This window comes from Megalobrama amblycephala, linkage group LG4 (genome assembly GCF_018812025.1).
Source record: "Megalobrama amblycephala isolate DHTTF-2021 linkage group LG4, ASM1881202v1, whole genome shotgun sequence".
NCBI classification, from domain to species: Eukaryota; Metazoa; Chordata; class Actinopteri; order Cypriniformes; family Xenocyprididae; genus Megalobrama; species Megalobrama amblycephala.
In genome coordinates this window covers 47,723,903-47,743,369 of record NC_063047.1, presented here as the reverse complement: position 1 = coordinate 47,743,369, position 19,467 = coordinate 47,723,903, and the positions used below count along the sequence as shown (strand labels likewise).

General features: G+C 33.9%; 2 protein-coding genes across 2 annotated transcripts in view; both read left to right on the top strand.

Annotated features, from left to right (window-relative positions):
• Window positions 1-13,849, top strand: part of kntc1 (kinetochore associated 1) — a 59,261-nt gene extending 45,412 nt beyond the window's left edge. The window contains 15 exon segments of the mRNA XM_048189665.1: window positions 519-729; window positions 3,048-3,160; window positions 3,340-3,392; window positions 3,561-3,639; window positions 5,293-5,417; window positions 5,598-5,733; window positions 6,212-6,307; window positions 6,969-7,025; window positions 8,144-8,198; window positions 8,293-8,356; window positions 9,815-9,944; window positions 10,397-10,486; window positions 10,570-10,724; window positions 13,361-13,463; window positions 13,597-13,849. Coding sequence (XP_048045622.1) covers window positions 519-729; window positions 3,048-3,160; window positions 3,340-3,392; window positions 3,561-3,639; window positions 5,293-5,417; window positions 5,598-5,733; window positions 6,212-6,307; window positions 6,969-7,025; window positions 8,144-8,198; window positions 8,293-8,356; window positions 9,815-9,944; window positions 10,397-10,486; window positions 10,570-10,724; window positions 13,361-13,463; window positions 13,597-13,647 — 1,518 coding nt within the window. The 3' untranslated portion in view covers window positions 13,648-13,849.
• A 2,649-nt stretch (window positions 13,850-16,498) lies between these two features.
• hip1rb (huntingtin interacting protein 1 related b) overlaps window positions 16,499-19,467 on the top strand; it is a 60,399-nt gene continuing 57,430 nt past the window's right edge. Inside the window, exon 1 of the mRNA XM_048189666.1 lies at window positions 16,499-16,906. Within this exon, the coding sequence (XP_048045623.1) occupies window positions 16,814-16,906 (93 nt within the window). The 5' untranslated portion in view covers window positions 16,499-16,813. The remainder of the gene's footprint in view (window positions 16,907-19,467) is intronic.

The window sequence follows — 19,467 nt, the reverse complement described above, 5'->3', positions numbered from 1 at the left end:
AACTGGGAACCTGTGGTTGCCCAATACTATTTAAAATGATCTTATAGGGATACCCAAACATGAAAAATGGCATTTACTCACCCTTGTCATTCCGAAACTGTGTGACTTACTTTCTCCTGTGGGAGCATTTAGAACTGTCCAGAAGCTGGACCACCTTTTCTGTTTCCAGAAATAACATAAACACGCAGGAATGATTGACAGAATTTCCCCATTTTTACCTGACAGCTCAAAATTTAGTTTATTACTTTATATTGGCATACTGCTGACAGGTGTTTGTCGAATGAGCAGGGATGTATTTACCACCATGGCTTTGCATTTTGGTTGACTATACTGTTTTTTTTTTTTTTTTGGTTTGTTTTTTCCAGTGACATCTTATATGTCAAAAGATGAAGGAAAATTTGATTTCTGAATTCATGAAGGAAGGACTTGTTGTTAACCACATTTATTTCATGAATCTCTGTCTGTCCCAATCCTTCATTACTCTATCCTACTCTCTTCTTGTTTGCATCTTTTGCCAGGAAAATTTGCAGGCTCGAGGTGAGGCACTCATCTCTAAACTGCAGTTGCAATATCAGCGCTCAGCCACAGAGAACGCTCTCCTTTCGTCTCAGCTCAGCTCCCCAGAGCTCCTCAAACTCACAGGCATGCCTAGTCGCCTTATTGTAGCTCTCTTTGAGCATAGCTCAGTGGTGGACCGTATGAAAAACCCTGCTGGGATGACTTACCCAGGTAAGGTCAAGTGGTATAGTATATCTGTGCTATAAGAATTGCTTTAATTAGTTGATGTTGCATTATTTGCGGAAGTTTGCACTTTTTTCCCCCTTATTTTTACTTTTTTCTATAAAAAAAAAAAACAACAACTGTAACCTAGGTGGTTACTAAAGCAGTATTGGCTAATTAAAATCCAAAATCCTAGTCCAAACCAATTAATAAATTGACTTGTTAGTTATTCTATTATTTTCAGAGGTTGCCCTACAAATAAATACAAGTATTTCACAAGTAGGTTTAAATAAGTACATTATGTTACTAGATATTAACTTAATACTGACAAATCACTGACAACACAAAATAACGTGTGTTTGTATACACATGATACAGTTTAACAGTCTAGAGTCCGAAATTAATACTTTTATTCAGCAGAAACGCATTTAATTGATCAAAAGTGACAGTAAACACTTTAACATTGTTACAAAAAGCTAAATAAAGAATCCATTTATCAGAGAATTCTGAAAAATGTACACAAAAAAAAATAAAAAATTTTAGATGCCCAACTGTTTTCAACATTGATAATAAGAAATGTCTTGAATCTTGAGCAGCAAATCAGCATATTAGAATGATTTCTGAAGGATCATGTGACGCTAAACACTGGAGTAATGCTGAAAATTCAGCTTTGCTTTCAAAGACATAAATTACATTTTAAAATATATTAAAATTACTCCATGCAACTTTTTTTGATTAAAAAATAACAATATTATGGTAGAGTGCAAAAAAATCCATCTTCCCAACTTTACCCAAATATACTTTGTTAAACCTATACGAATTATTCATATTTTTAGAGCTGTAGTGACAGATTTGGCAAAAAATAGCATACATGTCACATCATATCTGCACACAGAGGAAAAATATCTCCGACTATGGGTGGTGTGAAACTGAAAATTTGTACAATTCAAAGATGTACCATTCAAATCGGCAAACCTCTGGGAATTAAAAAATATATATATATTATTTTGTCATTTCACTTAAGATGTCCTGTGTCTGTGTACAACGGTGCCTCAATCCACATTTAAACTGTGTTCTTCTGCAAGATGCATGCAGTTTTATTTTTTAACCGCTAGAGGGCCAAAGTACATAGTGTAGCTTTAAAAACATTATTTTGAATTGTAATACTATTTAATAATATTTCACAATGTTCGCGTTTATTACTGTATTTTATAGATACAGCCTTGGTGAGCATAAGAAACTTCTTTCAAAAACATTATACAATCTTAACGACCCCAACATTTATTTTGAATGGTAGTGCATGCATGTGTGCATATGTATGTATCTATATATGTATGTATGTATTTATGTTTGTATGCATGTATGTATATATAGTAGGGGTGTAATGGTACATATATTCTTCGAAAACAGTCAGCCACAGTCGAACCACACTCCAATCCAGAAGGGCGTGCGTGCGGTAATGCAACGCTGTTTGCTAAATGTCACAAGAGATAAAAGCGCAGAAGAAGAACAGATGATCTATGCATAGATATGTTTACGTGTAATCTGTCAACCAGTTTTAACCGCGGAAAGACATCAGTTAAACAGCTTGAGAATAATATCTCACGTAGCATTACATTTACCTCAGGCAAGTCATTTAGTGTCCACAGTATGTTAGTTCACTAGAGAAATTAACTGTAGAGGGGAGCGTTTTTTCCCAAAAAAAATATGCACTATATAATATTAGCTTATATATTTATTATATTTACTTTACATGTTAGTAATGTCATAATTATTTAATGTTTAAATAAATTTGTCATGAAAGCTATTTATGACAGTAACTGTGTAAATGATCATATTTCAGAATTGAATTGTGAATAAAAATGAATAATTTTATAATTAGATTTAGAAGTTAATGCAAAAACCTGCCTTATGTGCAATTTATGTGTTTTTTTATTATTATTTGAGTGTTGATTATTATATAGCAACTGAATTTAATAGTGTGGGCTCTGTTGTTAATTGTAATCTTTAATATTATAATAATGTGTAAGAAAGGGCTCTCTGTAGTTTTTAGCTGTCCTTTAAAAAAAAAAAAAAGTTCATTATAATTGAATTAATTTTAAAGAGAGGGACACAATTTGTTCAATAAACCACTGTTTAAACAAAAAGAAGGGAAAAAAAATTGTTTAGTTTTCTCCCTCCTGCTGTACCAAACCCAATACCGAGGTACGTACCGAACCGTCATGTTTGCGTACCGTTACACCCCTAATATATAGACGTTTCTACATATAGATAGAGAGAGGGACATTTCTATTTGGATTTAGCCCCTTTTTTCTTTAACTGGACAGACATTCACAGTGTGGCCAAGGATATTGCCTCCATCAACAGTGTAGATCTTCAGAAGATCCGGAACATTCTTTTGGAGAAGTGGTTGTGCCAAACAGGGCAGTCTAATGGCAAGGTATGTAAAATATATCACACACTGCAAATTCTCCAGTCTTTTGAAAGACAAACACTATTATTTGCTATAGTAGTACAGCAAATCCCCTCTGTATCTTGATTATATCTGTGCATGTAAACATACTTCGTATAACGATGCATTATTAGACGAGACTTAAACTCGTACCTCCTTTGCTGTAGGACATAATTCAGGACTATGTGGCAGATATAAATGATGACCCTGATCTCATGAGGTACTAATACAGAATCCTAAAAATTAAAGTGTTTTATTATTTTGCCATATAATATGAAACATTACCAAGTGGATTAAACATGTTTCTATAACATGGTTGGAAGTCTTGTTGAAGTTTTTCTCTTTCTCTTTCCTGGTTTCTCTTCATGTCCTTCTCTTTATATGGCAGAGTTGTTTATTTGCTGCAGATGCACCCCATGGATATAAGTGCTCGTTTGCTCAGTCCCATCTTGACGGCACAAACCTGGGTAAGTAGGACTTTTCACCTTCAACAGAAGCCTGAGGCGCCAGGAACTGTTCTAGGATTGTGTGACTTAGGGGGGGATTTGCACCCGCCAAGTTTACATCATTGCAAGTCTTTGGGTACACACAATTCAGTTCATGATTCTTCGGTTTTCAAAAGCAAAATAAAATTAGGTTAGAATCTTATAGAGGACCAAAACTTTGAAATAAATAAATGAGCAAATGTGAATGATAAATAAATATGTATTTTGCATAAAATAAATTATAAATGCATAAATAAATCGAATGGGGAAATTATAATTTATTTTTTCATACAATTTAGTCATTCATTAAATTATTAATAATAAAAATGTATTGTACAAAGTGTTTTATGTGAACTAGCCCAGACGCAAACCATGTGTTGTCAAAAGTAAATGGAACTCATTTGTATTTGTGATTTAGAACTGGATTATTAAATTCAGTTGTTTTTGTGACTGGTTATGATCTACTGTTGATGGATTATATAACAACGATTACTTTGTTGTTTATATCACATGTTGAAAATGTTTACACGAGTGCATGTTTTATCTTTTTTATACGAGTGCATGTTTTATCTTTTTGAATGAGCAGCTGGAATTACTAAACCACTAAACCGTTTGTATGGTAGAACACAGATCGCATTATAGCATTCCTGCTGAAAAGATAAGCATAGCTGGTTACTAGTGCAGTGTTTTGGATGTTCCCACCAGGATCATGAACTAGCTTAACCATTTTCCTTTCTCATCCAGCATCACCAGAAAGGCCATACTGGTTGGCCAGAACTTTACCATAAAAATAATCAGTAAAAAAAAAAATGTTTAATGAACTGATGTAATGTTAATACACCAACTTTTTGTACCTTTTGTACTGACAACCACCATGCAAAGATGTGGTAAAGAAAAAGCCACATAAATAAAGTTCATCACGAGTATATTTTCCACATGCTGAGGTAAAAACTAATGTATAGATGTTTGTATAGTGTCATACAAATGAATACAAACCACATCATGGTAACACAGATGACACTAAATGATGCAATAAACATTTATTTAACATAATAAAATGTGTCATAAAACCCTAATGTACATAACTGATAACAAAAGACTGAGAGGAAACATAACTATTTAAATGGAAAAAAACAAACAAACAAACGTTGAGTGTCACACAGAGAATTATGGGGATATCAATTTATCAGTTTTTCACTATAATTTATAAGATGACGTGTTATTTTTCCACTTACAAAAACTGTACATCTAACAGTTTTTTTTTTTTTTTTTTTTTGTAAACTTACATTAAATGATCTGTTAGATCTATAAATATAAAATAGCAAAAAGTTATAGAACTTTCTAATTTTTTGCTGTAGCATTTTGGTAAAAATAGAAGCAAACTTGAATATGCAAAACAATATCTTTGTCACAAAGATAACTTTATATTCCAGACATGGCATAGAAAATGTTTTGTCAGATTGCAAGAATGACTTGCATGTTGAAACAACATTTTGAATGTTTTGAAAATAAAGAAATCCGTAATGTGTTACACATTATACACCATTTACTTTCCTGTCATAAAGTTATTAGTGGAGTATATGTTTGCCAGGAAAGTAAAAGTCTGAAATGCTTAACATTTGTTTATCTTTTCAGCCCCTGGGAGGATCGGGCCTTCGTTTGACCTTTGAACATCGTAGTCGTGCTTTGATCTGTCTCACTCACTTAGCAGATGCTGTCACTTTGGAAGCACTTTCCAATCAGCCAAGTAGCAAAATCAAGTGAGCAGCATCAAGAATATTCTGTTAATTATAATTTTCTTTCACTTGTTTGTGTGCAGTTTTAAGTAAGAATGGAACTGTAACCATTTTATATGTCCAAGTGTTAATGTTTTTGCCATTTATTTTAATCAAGATTGATGAATTTGCAGCATTAATGAGCATGTATTGATGTTTTCACAGATATTATTTGAAGTGTTACATGTATCTTGCCCAGATGGAGGCCCTGAACATTCCCTATACCTTGGAAATGTTCATCAGCAGCCCGAAAGAAGGCATGATCAAGGGTTTATGGAAGAACCACAACAACGAACCTCAGGTAGATATTGAAACTAATATTGAAACTCCTCATTTCAACAGTCAAGTTCTGTTGGTTCTTACTACTACAGTTTTATAAAAAAGTGTGGGATGATGAGAAGTGGTGGGGGAAACCAAAAGTATGGTATCAGTAAGATTTTTTTTGTTTCTGTTTGGTTCTTTTTAAGAAATGAATACTTTTATTCAGCAAGGATACATCAAATTGATCAATTATAATGTTTTCTATTTCAAATAAATGCTGTTTTTATAACTTTCTATTTACCAAAAAACCTCTGGAAAAAATGTATTCCACAGAAATAAATAACAGTTTTCAACATTGATCATAGAAATTAAATAATGATGCTTGAGCACCAGAATCCATTCAAATAGAAATCACATTCTGAAATCAACTGAACATTCGTCTTGGTGTGAACAGCCATGCAGTGCTTGAGCATTTAAAGATGTTTATATAGATGTTATATGTTGCTATTTCTTTCCAGGCTGTCCGTCTTGTGGCCGATCTTTGTTTGGAGTACGAGGTTTATGATTTGCAGCTGTGGAACAGTGTCTTGCAAAAACTTATGTCTTTCAATATGGTAAGTCACATGTACATTACTCTCATTTTAAAGCTGTTGTAGTCATTAGTTAGAGTCATTTTGTGTACTTGTGCACAAACACTGCTTCCTGAAACAATGGGAATGATGGAAAATTACAGTTGATTGATATTTGTAAAACCTAAGACGATTGGGCGTGTGAAAACTATGAATCCTGTCTTTATTTAAATTAGTCATACTTTTTTACTGGGTTTGATCAGTATACCTGAAGCTGGCTGGATTTAAAGGGTAAGTTCACCCAAAAATGAAAATTGTCATTTACTCACCCTTATGTTGTTCCAAACCTGTATGAGTTTTTCTTCACAGAAGAAGATATTTTGAAGAATGTTGGGAACCAGACAGTTGACGGTAGCCACTGGCTTCCATAGTAGGAAAAAATACTATGGAAGTTAATGGCTACCATTAACTGTCTGGTTACTAACATTCTTCAAAATATCTTCTTCGGTGTTCAACAGAAGAAAGAAACTCATACAGGTTTGGAACAACGTAAGGGTGAGTAAATGATGACAGAATTGTCATTTTTGGGTGAACTATCCCTTTAACACATTCATGTGATGTTTGTTTAGGTGGATGGTACATTGCTGCCTCCTTGTGTTCATTGCTGTTGTCTATTCAGAAAATGTTTCTTCTTTTTCTTCTATAGACAAGCTACTTGCAGAAGGTTCTTGAAGCTCTCATAGCAGTGCCCAGCCTTTTAGAGGTGATCATTTTCCTAACCTTTGTTTTTATTTAGATCAGGGGTATCAGACTCATTTTAAAGCAAGGGCCAAACTAAAATATTGTTTCTTGTGGGCCACAACATGCTTAACACTGACAATAGAACTAAATTTAAATATAAATAACAGCATATTTTATTGTATTGGAAACTATATTTCGTCATTTGTAAATGTAAAGTGTAAAGTGGTCAGCACAAGTGTAAAATGGTCTGCGTCTTGGTACAAGCCTTGCAGCAGCATTTAGTGCAAACTGTGAGATAGAGAGAGCTGACTAATGGCTTGCAGTAGTCCAAAAAGAATGAAATAAAAGCATGTATAACTTTCACAAACCTTAGAGATAGCAGATTTTAGTTTTAAGAGAGTTCTTTGAACTGAAAGCCAACACACTGTCTGAGACAGTCTACTCAAGAAATATATATATATATTTTACATCATTCTCTCACCCTCAATCCATACCAGATGTTATATCACTTACTTTCTTCAGATGAACACACAAAGATGTTTTTGAAATATAATGCATCTCTGTAAGTCCACATAATGCAAGTGAATGGCTCCCCAAATGTCGATGCTCTAAAAAGCACAGTCATCGTGATGCTAATCCATATGAACCAAGTGGATGAATCAATGTCTTCTGAAGTGAAACAATGTGTGTGTGACATAACATAAGTGTGTTGTGAAGCTAATTTCTTGCATGAGCCGTAGCTTCTAATGCTTGCATCACTTCAGAACAAGTTTCACAATGTGTTTACTTTTACCTCAAGGCACATGTAATACTTGTTTCATATATTTAAAGATGTTACCCAATCATAGCACTGGGCCTTATATTGAAGCCTTAAAGGAAACACACCCTTTTATGTGAAATATTTAAATCAGGGGGGTAAAATGGCTTTTTTATTTCTAAATTATCACAGATTTTGAGAAAAAAAAAAAAAAAAAATCAACATTGTAATTACACCTCAGGAAACATAAAATAGAAAAAAAATGCAAGTCATGACCCCTTTAAATCATTGCTGAATTGGACTCCTCCACAGGTAGTTTCTTTGACATTTATGATTTAGGTCAATTTAACTTACAACTACCTTTTTTTTTCCCCTCCCTGCAGGGGCAAAGTCTTTCCAGAATATGGCGGAGCGTGATTCAAGCCCCTTTCTTGACAGGTAAAAAGGGACATACTTTAAAATTTGCAACATTACAGGAAAATTTCTATTACTTAAATGCTTTTAACTGTTTGTCTGTATGGTCATTTTACAGCTTCTCTTCCTCTCAGCCCTCGACAGCATGATGTTATGTATAAGACATTTGTCCTGCTTCTAAAGTAAGTCTTCAGTCCAAGGGACAGTTTGATCAAAACAGAAAGCATGAGCTTAGGGTGTGGCTAATGTATTGTAAGCAATAGTTTATTAGTGAAGTTGATTATATGGATTAAGGGATTTTTTTTTTTTTTTTCATTTATGAGTTCCAGTTAATTAAAATTAATGATAAAAAATTAAAATAAATGAAAATTCATTATTTAAATGAAGTTTAAATTGAAAAATTAATTGATTAAACATTATTTCATTAATTAAAATGAAAACGTGTGTGCCAACTATCTTTTCAAAAATGTTGAGAATTATTTATAAATATAAAAGCTTTAAAAAATATATTAAAAAAATATATAAAAGCTTTAATATAAGCTATAAAAGTCAGAATTAAAAAGACAGCTCCAGGGCTTTCGTATCACTAAGAATTTTTATTGTACTTTCTCTACTCATATTGTAATAATGGAATACTATGGCAATAGCTTTCTTACCTGTACGTGACGGCGTTTGGCTTTGGGGGGTTGGACAGAAGGTACTCTCTGTTCCCTCTTCTTCCTATTTAACTGACTGAAAGGCAGTTTTTCAAATTTTCCCCTGTGTTTGGCCTAAAACACTGTAGTCAACATTTCAAACTGGATGACAACGAACAAACACAGAGGTTTTTCATATTTTCAATCGCAACCTTCTCTCTGTATTTACGATTCTTTGCTGCCATTTGCCACTGCCTAAAACACTCTGGATCCTTCACTGGAAACTGAAAATAACCCCACTAAATGTTTATTCTTCACATTCTTGCACCTGGGAAAAATAGTCGACACCATTATGACTAAAAGTTTGCAAAGAAGTATTTCCTACTAAAGCAAGGCAGTATTTGGTCAAGCCTGTCTATAGCAGACTGGTGTAAGTGGCCTTGGATGGCAAGTTTTACTGAAAGCCCATTTTGCCAATGTGAAGTACCGCTTGAATACATAACAAACCATATGTTATAAGAACAAGAACTTATACATGGGCATTTTTTGCACCCATATCTTAAATTTTTGGGGGCAAAACGGGCAAACCCCGATAAATTTCCTTCCTGCTTTCCGTTATTGTTGAGGTGATCATGTAAATCTGCTCTGCCTGTGTTACTCTTTCACTGTCTGTAAATTCCATTTGAAAACTAAAAATATTGCAATTTTATTTATTTATTTATTTTTTGCTGGAAAACTTGCAGTTTAATAATTGTAAAAAATTATTCAATTATTCAAAGATTAGAAATTATTCAAATATAATGGATAAACAAGCCATTGTCTTACTTTTCAATTTATAAGCGCATACTCTCGCTCTGCCACTCCACAGAAAAACTTACACAGAGTACTTTGTCAACACTGTCCTGCTATTTAATAAATTAAATTATATCTTTGATTTTATTATTTATTTTCTGCTGTGTCTTCTATATTTTCTCAAATAAATCCATTTCTGTTTTTGTTTTTTAGATGTCCATTTTTATTCACTTTGGATCTGGTTGCCATTGCCAAGCGGTTTTCTCAGTTCAATCTGCAGGCCTTCTCTTTGGGCACACTCTTGCTCATACCTTGTGCCAAAAAGAAGGAACCACAAATTCAGGTAGGTTCACATTCACTATAGGGGATGATGGGCCAGGGTAATAGTGGCATCCTACCCCTTCTTCCCCTATAGTGGGAAGCTCCACTCCACTGACACAGTCTTCACTGCTATTGTTTGTCGTTCCCGAAAGTCGCTCTTCATTTGCATAAAGTTAAACATTTCTCAACTTTTTCGTGTCACTGGACACGCTAACATCCTGTCGCCAATGATCACTGTCACTAGTGTCTATGGCGTATTAAAAAGTACATTTTTGATCATCTGTTATGAGATTAGTTTTGCTAATGTACCATTTGCTTTTGAAAATAGTACATGTAAGAAAGTACATGTAACGTGTAACTACGTCACCTTAAAATGACGTGATTTTTTTTTTTTTTTTTTATCTGTGATCTGAATATTGAGTTTGATTTTCAGTTTGTACTAAAAGGTTTTTTTTTGTGTGTTTTATACATTAGAGCTTCCTGCTGTCCTGTAACCCTACCCTCATTCTGGATCAGATAGAGGAAAGCATGACCACCGGAGAGTTAGCCGGCATTCCTTCACAGGTTATTCCTTCTCTTATTGTTACACAAATCTTTTCTCAGTCCTTGATTTGTTGTATATTTTACTTAATTTTTATTTACTGTAGATCAGAGACACAGTGTTCACATTCCTTTGTCGAAATGGCAAGTCTCAGACGTTGATGAAGACCAAACACTTCACTCATTTGAAGAGGCACTTGATCTCAAAGGGTCATCCTGAAGTAGTGCAGGAGCTGCTGAACTGCCTTGTGGGGCAGAATGGGTTAGTTGATTATACATGGAATTTCATACATTTCCCTCTGATTCACTTCATCAGTTTGTGAAGTTAAACAGCATTTGATTTATTTATTTATATTATTTTGATTTTTTTTTTTTTTTGTACTGGTGAAGCTGTTCTACATAACAGAGTTACAAGGAATAATATACAGTCAGCCAGTCAGTATTGCAAAATAAACAGTGGCAGAGTGATCGGGAAGTATCAAGACGAACACTGCAACAATGTTACAGTAATATTAATACTGAAGTTCTCTGATGTCAGAGAATTTTCTCTCAACTAATGAGGATCATTTGCTCTTTTAAAGTAACAGTCTTTAGTATATTATACATTCTTAGCATCCTCCTTCCCTTTTGCTTTATACATTTCTTTGTAATAAACTTTAAATCGGGGTCGGCAACCTATGGCACGTGGAGGGATAGTCACTGGCACCTGACAATAGCTAAAGAGGTGTATTTATTACATTTAACCCTTAATGGGTCCCTGGGGTCAATCTGACCCCGCTGACAGTTTCCTTCGTTTTTAAAAAGTGTTCCCTTCATCTCAGGGGCATGAGACTCTGTGTCTTTTCCTAAATAATCTATCTAAACATGCACAACAAAATCTGGGCTTGATTTGGTTGTTCTAAAAGTGTGTAAAAAACAAACAAACAAAAAAACACCGTTTTAGTCCCTCGGGGTCAGATTGACCCCACATTGAAAATGAATGGGAAAATTAAAAAAATTTTACTTTTTTTTTTTTTTTTTCATTTCATTTGTCAAAATAAAAAAAATAAATCTGAAATGATCCACATTTAAATAAAGGTCTGGTCCTAGACCATAAACACAAAGTGGAACAAACTTTCTTTCTCATTCACACATACAAACACACACATGTGTGTGACTGCAACATAGAGCATTTTTATAGAAATTGGCAAATAAAATCAACAAAACTGGCATAAATCTGAAAAATTTTACATGTAAATAAAGGTCTAGTCCTTGACCATAAACACAAATTGGAATGAACTTTGTATCTCATACACACACACAAACAACCACACACATGTGTGACTGCAACAGAGAGCATTTTTATAGAAATTAAAATCAAATAAAATCATCAAAACTGGCATAAATCTGAAAAATTTACATACATAAATGCAGGACTAATACTAGAGCACAAAGGCAACATGGAACAAGCATGTTCACAAATTATATCATAAAGTTGTGAGAGTTGAAGCATTAAGAAAAATGAATTGAGTCCCTATTGACCTCTTTTGGATATATGTGGTCATTGCACTTTCTTTCTTTAACTATAATTCCTAAAGTTTTTCCACAAACCTGTAGATGGTAGTATTCTATCCCTAACACATAGAGCAATGTCCAAATACAATTTAGATTTAATTAAGTTCATCATTAAAGTGATTTTTCATTAAAAATAAATTTTTCATAAGCCAGTTTATGACATGGTTAAGTAATTGTGCAGTAAATAGGTAAAAAAAAATACAAAATATCCACAAAAACACAGCATAAATGCATAGATGAGAAGTAAATAAAAAAGAAACACGGGCGCCAGTATCCAGTTCTCTTTCACGCTTGAACAATAACACAGAATTATGCCGAAATGTCTGTTTTGTCAAGTATCCTCATAAGAGCAGACTTAAATGAGTTAAATAACGGCTTAAATGAACTTAAAGAGTTGTGAGAAAATGAGAGCCGCATCATGTTTGGCAGCAGCAGCTCTTAAAGTGACAGCAGCCTAATAAACCAGTTGCTGTGATGTCTGTCATTAATGTTCATCAAAGAACAAAGGTAACAGAGACGCTTGTAGCTTTAATAAGGATTAATCTATATTTAATTTATAATTTACGCAGTGAAGAATGTAAAGTGTTTGATAGCTTTATTCAGTTTCTTTATATGTAAAGGCAGGAAAGGAAGGAAGGCCACAGGTAAATATGACATTTATTATTACGGGTTTGTGTGAAGATTGTTTTAAGTTCACTTAAATTAAAAGTTATTTTTTAAAGCCTAATGTTGAAATTGATAGCTTTTACTTGTACTGTAATGTTGAATGTCCATAATTAATGTTTTTAAAGAAATCAATTTCATAGAGACCAGTATAAGTATCAGTACCAGTATTATTATCAGTGATACTGGCCTTCATTCATAAAAATATGGCATTAAACAAATATTTAAAATATACTATCTTAAAGTTGTTTTTACATTAATTTGAAGAGTAACTGAAATTATTACAATATAAAAATATGAAAAACATTTTTAATCGATTGACAGCACTAATACGAATAAATTTTTTTTTATATATATATATATATATATATATATCCACTGTAACTCATGTAATTACAAGTAACTTGCCATTTTATGCTTCAAAAAAAAAAAAAAAAAAAAAAAAAAAACTTACATACTGTTGTACTCATGCTGATTTGATTGCGTCTACTATTGATTTGGAGAAAAGAGTCTGCTAAATGACTAAATGTAATGTAAATGCAAACGCTAGAGGTCCAGAAGTTACCGTTTTTATTAGATGGGTGTTCCTAATCTTTGTAAGTAAAACAAGTTAATTTGTGTTTCTAACACAAAGTTGAATAACAGAATTGTCTTTCACTGTCCTTTTTCCCCTCTGAATAGTGAAGAGGAGGCAGTTTCCTTTGCCCAAGAATATCTGAAATACAGAGAGATGAAAGGAGGACAAACAGCACCTGTGAGCAACACTCTCTCTGATCCTGTCAGGGTAAAGCCTCTTAAAATATTTATTATTCTTCTTTTTTAAATGTATTTGCTTTTCATTTGTTGTGAATGTTTATTGTGGTTGAATATAATCTGCTAAGGTTCTCATTTAATTTGATTTATCTTTTTTCCTTCAGGAATTTTTGGAAAAGGCACTTGAATCTAGGGGTACTCGAACATCGGCATGAGATTAAGAATCATTTGTAATCTGTGGACAGTAATACATACTTTCACTAATTGCAAGACTGCGCAAGTAAAATGTTATCTGCTTGCTTATTTTACATTTGTATATTGTTACTTAATAGTATTTCAGTACTCATGTTTTGTGAATATTAACACCATTTTGTATGTAGACATCTGATTTACAAATAAAAATTACTATTCAATTTTTTCAATAATATGGAACTGTTAATATAGCAAGGAGCAAGCATGGACCATGTAGCTCATCACGTATCACTGTCAGGACTTTGGACCAGAGCCGTTGACAACAGAGTGCCGGCACTCCCATAGACTACCATAGGAAATGAAGAATGCGGAAGTAATGCATTGTTGGGCAACCAATAGTTCCAAACACTGCATTGAAGCCCATTCATTTCAGTGTTTCTCAAGCACACTTGCTGGTAAGTTGATGAAATGACTGCATTTTTGACATTGCTCATGAATCTAGTCAATAGAGGTGTTATGATTTAGTGCATGTTTACAGTTTAACGTGAGCAACAGTTACCATAACCAGATGCCAGTTATATTTTTAATAGTTGTTCGATAGAATACTGTGAGGAATGTAAGATGCACAACATCACTCCACACTCCCTTGTGACTAATAATTGTGAAAACGTTCATTCCATTTACTTTCCAGAAAAAAATGTCTTGTAATCTTTTGAGAATGTCCAAGAAAGATCTCATTCTGTTGATTCTAACTGCTCACTGCTGCTTTAGTAGTACTTTGAACTTTATTCTATCAGTTCCTTATATTCCCATAAAGACGTGTATACACCTGAATCTAGTATATCTTTAAGTTCTAATCAGGAGATGGAATTGCAGGCCGACTTTAATTACACATGAAGATTTTGTTGAATGAAAGAGAACATTACAGTTTGCTTATTGGATTAGCATCACATTTTTTGGGTGACATTTAATTTTGCTTTATCTTAGGATAACATGGGTAGGTTTAAGGGTGGGTTAAAGGGATATTTCACCCAAAAATGAAAATTATCCCATAATTTACTCACCCTCAAGCCACCTTAGGTGTACAAGACTATCTTCTTTCAGACTTGATGTATGACACAGGATTTGGGAGTATCATAAATTTAGACGCCTCTCGCAGTTCAAACAAATAAGGCTGTGCAACAAACTCAAGCTCCTCTTCTCTCATATCGAAATCCTTCGACATTTCTCTTAAAATTTCTCGTTTTAGACTTCTAATTTGTGACCGGTGTTTTGTTTTGCTCTATCCTCTGTGCTTCCAAGTTTGTTATTACATCATACGTCGGGTCAGGGGTTACTCTTCCACCGCAAATCGTTGCGTTCAGCCGGAAGCTAGTTATTTTACTTTATAAAGTTTTAAATGTGGATATTTTTCTTACAAAAACCCATTGCTTCACTTCAGAAGGCCTTTATTAATCACTATGTATCACTACCATTCTAAAGCTGGGAGGAGCAAGGATATTTTTAAATATATCTGATTCTGTTCGTCTGAAAGAAGATAGTCATATACACCTGAGATGGCTTGAGGGTAAGTAAAATCATAGGATAATTTTCATTTCTGGGTGAACTATCCCTTTAAGGTGTAAGGGAAGGGTCAACATTGTAATTATAGATATAATCAGAGAAATACACTTACATGCAGGTAGTTTTTTTTTAAATATAAGAACAATTTAAAAACATGTATGTATGCTATATAATAAATGCATAACATCATGGCTAATTTAAATGTTATTACATACAGTAGTAGTTAAAGGGTTAGTTCATGCAGAAATGAAAATGTCATTTATTACTCACCCTCATGCCGTTCCACACCCGTAAGACCTTCATTCATCTTCAGAACACAAATTAAGATATTGTTGATGAAATCCGATGGCTCAGTGAGGCCTGCATTGAGAGCAAAGCCATTCAAACTCTCAAGAGCCATAAAGGTACTAAAAACATATTTAAATCAGTTCATGTGAGTACAGTGGTTCTATCTTAATACTATAAAGCAACAAGAAAACTTTTTGTGCGCCAAAAAAACAAAATAAATACTTTCTAACTATATCTATATGGGCCAATTTCAAAACACTGCTTCGGAGCTTTACGAATCGAATCAGTGAATCGGAGCACCAAAGTCATGTGATTTCAGCAGTTTAGCCGTTTGGAGATCCAAATCACTAATTCGAAACAAAAGATTCATAAAGCTCAGAAGCTTCACAAAGCAGTGTTTTGAAATCAGCCCATATAGATATTGTTGAAAATTCATTTATTTATTTTATTTTAAGCCATTTATATATTCCGCAATTTACACTCAAAAAAAAAAAAAAAAAAATGATAATCTGTCTTTTTTACACACATATTTACACAGTTCAATGACATAATTCTAACAAGTAAATCAATGTATGTGGGCCTGTTTGTCCCGCCCTCATGTGGAAAAATGTCATCAGATAAGAAAAGAGATGTCACTGTGAGTAGGAAGGAAAGTTGTTTTGATTGAAGATTAGGAGTGCACATGATTTTAAGAAAATATATAATGATGTGCATGGATAAATCATTTACACTATAATATTCCATAAAAAAGGGAATTGTAAATTCTGATTTTTAGGGTGATTTTAAAGTAGTTACTCTTCTTAGCTTTTGCCAGCTCTGACTATTTTCCTGGTCCTAACTTTTTGGAAGTAGCCCAGCATACTTATTTTTGCAATAAATGTTATGACTTTGATGATAAACTCTTATTTTCCTTATTAATACTGACTTTCTAATAACTCATAAACAGACCTGTATAGGAACCCTAATGTCTTCTAAACAGGAACGGCTGAATGTAAGTTTCAGTCGTGCTGTGTACCGTATATAACGCGTATGACGTAAAGGTGGCACCTCTGACGAATCATCACATTATATATGTGAACTCTTGTGACTAAATGTGAATTTAGGCGTTAATAAAACGCGCAATTATTACTCCTCCCACAGCAATGCTGTAGTGCGACTCAAACCGGCAAGCCTCGAAGCCAGAACAGGTTTTTCCTCCATGTCCTACTTAGCGTCGCGGTGTTCCTGATAACACGCAAGAACATAAAGCTCACGCTGGATTGTCAAACGACGGATACTTGGAGCATAACACGATAGGGAACTATTGGTTAACCACAAAACCCGAGAGCTCCAAAAAGGATGAATTCAATACGACAGGTGCCTTCGCGGGTTAAAAGCAAAAGGACGGAAACTATTTTAGGAGCCGAGAGAGAGCATTTCGAAAAACAGCAGGTATGGCAACCTCTGAACACTTGATATCTTGTTACGATGCTAATGGTTAGCGTTCCTATGTGGATATAGTGCTAGCACTGGCTACATTTTACGACATAATATGATGCACACTCGAACCATGATTGAGGATGCACGATCACAAACACAGCTTGCGTAGGCACTTCTCATCTACACTATTGCAGAAATGGCGTATTTCCAGAAATATCGGCCGCTAAAACATACAGGTGTACTTTTTTTGAACGATTCTCGCTGAAGTGATAAACTTGCTAAAACGAAACAAAAGGCTTTCAAACAACTGACAAGACCAGTTTGTGTCTGACATAATGTCATCCGGGGACTCGGTGAACCTGTCCATACAACTACGTTACTGTACCTGCAAAACGATCAGAACGCCAGATCCAGCGCGTGATCTTAACATATGTTATTCTGTTTGCAGTGATTATTGTTCGTTCTTGACTTCCTCATGGACTCTCTGACAGGCTTATATGATTTGTGATGCTTGTATGCCCCGTCAGAGTACAAATAAATGGGGCGATGTAAATTGTATATCAAAGTAAAATGCAATAGATTGTAGTGACCCTTGCATAAATGCCATAGATTGTTCTTTGTGTGTGTGTGTGTGTGTGTGTGTATATATATATATATATATATATATATATATATATATATATATATATAATCACACACAAATCACATCGATAATAATCATACACTGATTAAAAAGTTTAAATGGACAGACTGATGTTTATCTTCCTAGTAAAAAAAAAAAAAAAAAAAAAAAATCTGAAGGCATGGCAATATATTGCAGTATTAGGCATATATTCATAATTAGGAACCTTTAAAGGGATTAAACAGAAAACAGAATTAAAAAAAAGTATGATTCACTCACTGATTATTTATTTATTTGCATATTGAGAAGGAAAATATCTTCTGTTCTGGCTGTTAAATATCAAACTCTTGAGGTCACAAAAGTTTGTATCTCTGTCTAGTCTGTATTACTCAACCTTTGCTTGCCAAATATATATGGTTAGTTTTTTTTTTTTTTTTTTAAGGTCTATTGTAAGTGGCTTGACAAGTTCTTCCAGTTTCATTATCTTTTCTTTTTCACCTCTGTCAATACTAACTTGTAGTCAATAGCATTTTGGTTGTCAGTTTTCCCGGTCACTATAGCATTTTGAACAGTTCCACCAAATAAGCTGAATAATATATATTTCTGTCATGGAGGTAAATGTGTAAGTTTATAAGCAAATTAAAAGTAAATACAATAGTAATAATACTTTTCACATTACCAAAAAAAATCATGTGATGTTAAAAGGCTGCATTTTTTCCTTTAGTTATGCAGGCCCAACAACCTGGTTTTGCAGGTTCTTCTTCTACCCTTTTGGTTTGTACTCCACACATAGAGTTGTTGCTGGTTGAAAATGGTGAGGAACTGTCAGTACTGAGTGAGATATCAGTTAATAGTTAGACTTTATTTTGATGCTCCACTTTAGACATTTACAAATACATATCAACTAACTCTCATTAGAGTATTAGTAGACTGAATTAGACTGTTAGGTTAGGGTAAGAAGTTGATATGTAGTTGTAAAGTTACTTATAGTCAGTAGAATGTCTGTTGGTGGAGCATCAAAATAAAGTGTTTAGCAGATATTAAGCAGACCGTCTACTAATACTCTAATGACCAGTCGTTGACATGTAGTTGCAAAGTAGTTAGTAGAATGTGGGCAATTGGAATAAAGTGTTAATTAGTAGTTTTGTGATAAATATCTTACAAAAAAAGAAAATTAAGCCATTAAATATTTTAAGAACACTTTTGTGCTTCCAGTAATGTATATAATTTAAAGGGATAGTTCACCTCAAATTATTATAACGTGTATAACTTTTTGTCTTTCAGTGTTGCACAAAAATAGATGTTATGCAGAATGGGCCTTGGTGATCACACAATGAGATGTTAGCTAGGGTGACCAAACGTCCTGTTTTCCCAGGACATGTCCTGTTTTCACGTCCTCTCCTGGCCGTCCTGGTTGTTTTTTGTGATGAAAATGTCCTGGTTTTCATTGTTTTTCATTGGGCCGTTAAATTGACCGGTGTTAGGAGATTTTTGGTTTCTGAGATTTTTGGTTTCCGAAGGCGGAGCATACATTAATATAAATGAGTTTCGCAGACATGCGTGATTGCACGAACTGAGAATATTAGTATCACATTGTATCTCAAGACAATAGTGGATTTTTCCATAAAGGTAACTATATTCTCAGCGTCGCGGCTGACTTATGTCTAAACTACAGTTGTTTACTTCTAGGTAACAGTTTATAATGTTTTCAATAGTTTGCACGATTTGTGCAGTCGTCTGTAACTGAATAACAGATACTTTGTGTAACAGCAGAGCAACCTTCAGCTATCGTCTACTATGAGTTCAGCTCGTGCTCTTCCTTTGTACCTTGCGATGTAACAGCTGATAGGCCTATATAAATGTCTTTATAACTTTCATGCTTGTTTGTTAAGCAATAAAAAACTGCTGGGAAAGATCAGCTCTACAGCAAAATATAGATGGTGACCATCCA